Below are 6000 nucleotides of genomic sequence, written 5' to 3' on the forward strand. Positions count from 1 at the left end.
TTGTGCTGGGTGTAGTGCACACAGAGTAAGAGACAGTCTCTGCGCCAAAGAACTTACAGTTGAAAGAGACCAGGGAAGAATTATTAGCCCTATTGTATAGAAGAGGGGTGGAGACATGGAGAAGCTAAATGACTTGCTTAAGGTTACACAGGAAATCTGTGGCAGAGCCAGGAACTGAACCTGGACCTCCCAAGTTTCAGCCCAGTGCCTTAAAGAAGTCCAAAGGCTACAGTGCTTCAAGCAGAGATGGCTGGAAAAGGGAATTTCCATTTAGCTGGAAATTCCACAATGGTGACACTTCGTTCCAAGGCAGAACAAGACACTGACATTGTGGAATTTCCATTGAAATGGGACGATCCAATGAACGGGACAATCCACTTTGGTGTTGGCTTACCAGGTGACATACCTGCAGCCAGCCAGCCTGCCTGCCCCGTCCATCTGCCAGGCTGTTTTCTCTTGAACCTGTTGACAGAATTGACACAGTCCCACAGAACATTTCAATTCAGTCTGTGCCCCTAAGAATCTGTCAAAATGCCACCTGGTCTGTAACAGTAGCTCCTGACAGGCCTGACGAACTCACTACACCCAACACATTGCTTTTATAGTATTTATCCAAAGAAAGTCAAGTGAGGTATCTAGTAAAAGCTTGTGTCCTATTGAGCCTCATAATTGCTGAGAGATGTATGTACTGAGGCTATTTAAGGAGTCATGTATATAGTCTGGAAAGTAGGTTTTAAAGTCTGAGTCAAAAGTGGGGTTGATGAGCAGGTTTTGACCAGACAAAGGATATATATTCACTCCCCTGCCTTGGTTCACATGTAAAGTAAATAAGCATTGTAAGTCAACACAACAGAAGTCCATTTGCATACAATGTCAACATGAAGATGTGAAGGCAACATGGAAACAGCTCACCAGGAAATTACCATGGGGTCATCTTGATTCTGGGGACAAAACAATGACTTTGGGGAATGTAAAGGGAAGGCAAAAAGACACCCCTTCATCCTTCGCTGAGGAAGCAAGGCCAGTGCTTTCTGCATTTGTGAAAGGGGGACCCCAGCCATGTTGGTTGGAGACACTGGGAGATTGCTTTCCGTGAGATAAACTACTTTAGACAAAGGTTTAGCCCGTTCCAGTTAAGTTTAGATTCTAGGGAGCATATTACACTTTTTGTTTGATATGTAACCATTCCTCTTTCCACCACTGTGCTCATTCACTTTTTCTTAAACCTTAGCTTTTGATAATAAATGTACGATTACCTGTAAATAGAGCTCAGTGCTGTGATTTGATATTGGAGCTGATCCTCAGTTGAACCAGACAAGCTGGGGACAGCTTAGCTGGTAATTTCTGAGAGTGTCCCATGGTTAAGGGTGGGAGACTTCATGGGAATGATCCAAGAGGACTAAGCAGTTGGGGTGCACCTACCCTTAACCTGCAAAGCAAAGTAAGGGCTGCCAGAGCCCTGGGAAGATTGTTTGGGTGGCTAACAGACTGATGCTGTAAGGGAGCTGACACCCAGGTGAGCATCAGCAAATCTCTCTCCTAAAGGAGGGGAGGCAGGGGTGTTTACAAGGTGTCTCAGACTCCTGGGCACCCCGAGAAAGTGTCCCACTGTTGAATCAGCATTTTCTGACAGAACAGTTTTCCCACTGGAAAATTTTCAGCCAGCTCTAGTCTCAAGGGTTAAGTCTAATCACACAATCACAAGGGGGAGTCTAGTAATGGGCAGCCCTCCAAAGGGTCAGTGTTCAGGTTTGATTTGGGTAGCCCCAGCGTATCCAAGCCTCTGGAGACTGGGAAAGTGGGGCTGGACATCTCAACAAGCTTTCCCATACCGCCAACCATGAGCAGAAACAGAAACAGTCTCTTAGCACTTCCATGTCCTGCTGGACACCAGGCATGGTCACTGCTCCACTCAGGAAAGCATGGAAAATAAGTGTCTCTCCATGATGACTCAGAGCCATTGCTTTAGCAATATAGAGGTCCATGGTCTAGATGAAGGAGCCCGGCTGTTCAGCAGATAGTCCACTAGGGGGCTCCAAAGCAGTTGCATGACTTCAGACTAGAGCTAGGCTGCATTTTGCGGAGGATTTCAACATTTCAAAATTTGGTTTCGTTCCAATTCAGAAAAAAAAATAAAAAATGTTGATGTTCTCCACAAAATGGAATGGGACCCTGGAAAAGCCAGGTGGGCAAAGTGGCAGGAGATCAAGTTGCCTATGCAGCCTTTATTAGGCTCTCTTGTGCTTGTGCATTATGATGCAGTCTTTAAGTAGATGATTGCATTGCTTTTCCCGCATCTGCATGACCCCCCTCTCATTCAGTGCATAAGATGGAGGTACTCAGGGAATGAGTCGGGGTTGTGTAGCAAAGGAGGCTGGTGTCTGTTGGATCACTGCTTTGTTTGTTCATGAAGTTGGGAAGCATGTAGTAATGCGACATGAACAGAAAGGATGGTCTTGTGGTTCAGACACACTTGAATACCGCCCAGAAGAACTGAATTCTGTCTGCCGCAAAAGTGTAGGTGATTCTCAGCGAGTCACAGGAGGTCATAAATTGTGCGTCCGGCTTTCTGGATGCCCAGTGTGAAACATCTGGGGCCAGATTTGCAGAACAGCTGAGTACTCATGACTGCAACTGAAGCAGATTGGCACTGTGCTTTGAACATATGGAGTTCTGAGTGCCTGGAAACAAAAATCAAGCCTGGGGAGTCTCAGATTGGGAGCCTGAAGTCAGCAGATACTTTTGCCAATTTGGGCCTCAATATGTTTGCCTCACATCCCTATTTGCAAAATAGGGTTGGTACCTCCCTATTGTCCAACACCCCGGTGAGGTAATGCCATTATTCTTTGTGCAGCACTCTTATTACAGCAAGGAGCGCTATGGATGAGCCCATGAGGACGTTAACTTGGTATTCAATACAAAGTTTAGATGGTGTGTAGCAAATAGGGCACAGGACTACATTTGAATGAGGAAGATGAGACATATTGAATCACTACTCAGTCAGTGAGCACCATCCATGCTATGCACTGAATGAGGCAGGGATCCTGTGGAGGAAAACATTAGTATGTGATCTTGCCATTAAAGACAGTCTCATAATGCATAGGTATGGGGGGGACAAATTAAGATTGCATGGGCAACCTTAATTCTGGCATTTCTTAACTTCAGAGTGCTTGATCCAACTGTCTTTTAATATGTAATATGATACATCCTAATGCAAACAGCCTTATGTTACAGAGGACCTTAGGAATCTTAGGAAGGATGTACCCTAAATCTAGAGCTATCACTGGAAGAGGGAAATTAACAGATTTTATAGCTGCCACATTGTTTTGCCTATCACAATAAAGGATTGCCACAGGTGTTATCTGTACAGAAATGTCATGTGTGTTGCTAAAAGAAAGTGATGCTTCCCTGCCCTCCAAATTCCACCTCACCCAAGAACTCTAGAATATCATGAAGGAACGGAAGGAAAAATCAGATCATTTCTCCCATACTGGTCTTGGACACTCTTTATAGTTAATTTCAGAAAATAGTGATCCATATTTTGTAAATTACCAGGGACAATAATGAGAAAAGAATGTTATTTCCTTAATAATTTGGCCACAAGGGGCCTAGTGGAGGGGCTTTCCTCTTTCAGGCTGCTGAAGAAAGAAAGGAGAAGAGAATACACTAGGTTGGGAGTCAGAACTCTGGTTTCCAACCTGGCTTTGCAGTTTACTCACTGTGTGAGTTTGGGCAAGTTACTTCCAATGCTCTGTGTTGGACTATCAATAAGATGGATATCAAAATACCCGCCTTTGTGAAGTTATGTTGATCTGTGGACTGTGGGTAAGAAATGCTGCTACTTAAATGCTAAGTACTATTGCATTTCAATAAATGGCATGTGTGTATGTTTTAAAATAAACTCAGCCACCCAAATCTATTCAAGTTACCTTTAAGATTAACCAGAGTATGAGTAAGATTACATCATAGGAAAGAAGGAACTGGCTTACCAGATCAGACCAGTGGTCCAGGACCCTGTCTCAGGCAGTAGCCAGTATTAACTGCTTCACTGGAAAGTGCAAGAAATGCTGTAGTAGGATGATAGGGAATCATCTGCCATTGGGGAAGTTTCTTCCTAGCCCCCATCAGTAAGTGGTTGGCTAATGCTCTGATACAGGAGGGTTTATCTCCCTTCCAAATGTCTGGGATTTTTAATAAAACTCTAGATGTGCACATTAACCTTACATGCATTCAATTGAGCATCAACTCCATGCAAAAAATGTTGTCCATTTTAAACTACATTTTACATAACTTACTTTTCAGCATTGTAAGTATAACGTGCATTGTTTCAGCAATGACTTACTAATAACGGCTTACTATAAAATATTCCATACTGCGTTGCACTTCACAGAATGCAAGTGTTTTTAAAAACGTAAGCAATCCTCACAGCAATTCAAGTTTTTAATGTGTTTATCTAAAACATCCTGAATACACTAAAATAAAAAGCCTCTTCTGAAGTCAGAAAATATGATACATGTATTGGAATTCCAAAAGGGAGGATTTTTTTTAAAATTTGCTACTCTTTCCTAATTAGTCTAAACAATATCTTAACCCTGTGCTGAAAAGGGTTTCCCAAAGATGCCACTGGCCCATGCACTAATGCCAATGCTGTAATTTTTTTTTAACAAAGTGCCAAATAAGCCTCAGTCTAAATATTGAACATGGCTTTTCTTCAGTTAAGTGAGGGACAGTTTCCTAGGTGGATTTAACAAACGCATTTCAGAATAAAGTGTTTGGGATGCAGCAGGTCTCCCACTGATGTAAGGCAGCAAAGGAAGACAGATTCCCCCACCCACTCTATTCTTTTTAGAGCTAATACTAGGTACCATAATCCATGGAGAGAGTGAGAAGTTTTAGAAGGTCCCATAGGTGGCGCTGTTTCTAAGAGGCTTCTGGGATTCTTTGAAAGACTTGGAAGCAAAAAAAAAATCGATGAAGTTTGCACAGTTGTCATCGTACTTGGGGACTATTTAATTATCTTAGGAGCGAGGAGACCTGTCTGAACTAGTGGGAGGCCCTTTGGGAAATGGCTTCTCCTGGCTGATAGCTTTCTGCCACGCCAAGGGCTGCTTTTAAAAAGGCGGACAGTAGTTTTTCGGTAAACAAATGCGTCCTCTGTCGGCTTCTGGGCACGCGTGGAGACTGGACGTGGCTCCCAGAGCAAAGGGACCGGGCGGCGTAGGTGTTAGCAGGGAAGCATCCAGCATTGCCCATCTAAGCAAGGGAACCTTCCCCCTCCGCCACCGACACTCCGCACAGCTAGGGACGGGTTCGCAGGAGTCCGCCTGCAGCGAGCCTGCACCAGAGGAGGGAGCCCTGCCCACGACCCCGGAACCCTCCACCCCGCAGTGCCTCTGACCCCCCGGGCGCGCGGAGCTCCGCAAGCGCTTACCCAGCCTGGCTTTGAAGCTGCGCACCGTGTTGCCGTCCCCAGGCCGGCTGCCTTCCCGGCTGTACTTCTCGTAGAGCTTAAGCATGTGGAGAGCTACCGCGTCCTGCGCGAGGCTGCCCAGCGCCGGGGAAGGCGACGAGCCCCCCGGGGGGTCCCTGCTGGGGGAGGCGATGGCCAGGGCAGCCGCGGGGGGCCTGGGCTTGCGGCTGGCACCTTCCTCCTCCGCGGGGAGCGTGTGGCAGCCCCCCTGCCCCAGCGCCCAGAGCAGCAGCCAGCACGCCAGGCGGCCGGCCATCGGGGGGATCCTGCTGCACCAAGACCCGCGGGGAGCTGCGGAGCCGCGCGCCGGCCGGCCGGCTCGGGGATGCTGCAGCCTGGCTAGCGGCGCCCGCTGGCTGGGGCTCCAGGTTCCCCCTGCTGCAGCCGCTCTCCTGGTGCCCCGGGATGCGGGCTGAGCTGGGGAGGTGGGAGCGACCCCTCCGCGCTGCTGATGCCGAGCCCGCTCGGCCAATCCCCTGGCCCGCGAGGTGAGCAGCGCTGGCACCGGGGCTGGGGGAGGTCGGGCTGGG

The 6000-nt window shown here is 47.4% G+C and overlaps 1 protein-coding gene across 1 annotated transcript in view; it reads right to left on the reverse strand.

The window, feature by feature from the left end:
* GDF10 (growth differentiation factor 10) overlaps positions 1–5726 on the reverse strand; it is a 28011-nt gene extending 22285 nt beyond the window's left edge. Inside the window, exon 1 of the mRNA XM_045024856.1 lies at positions 5432–5726. Coding sequence (XP_044880791.1) covers positions 5432–5726 — 295 coding nt within the window. The remainder of the gene's footprint in view (positions 1–5431) is intronic.
* Positions 5727–6000: the final 274 nt, after the last annotated feature.

The sequence above is a fragment of the Mauremys mutica genome, chromosome 7 (assembly GCF_020497125.1).
Source record: "Mauremys mutica isolate MM-2020 ecotype Southern chromosome 7, ASM2049712v1, whole genome shotgun sequence".
NCBI lineage: Eukaryota > Metazoa > Chordata > Testudines > Geoemydidae > Mauremys > Mauremys mutica.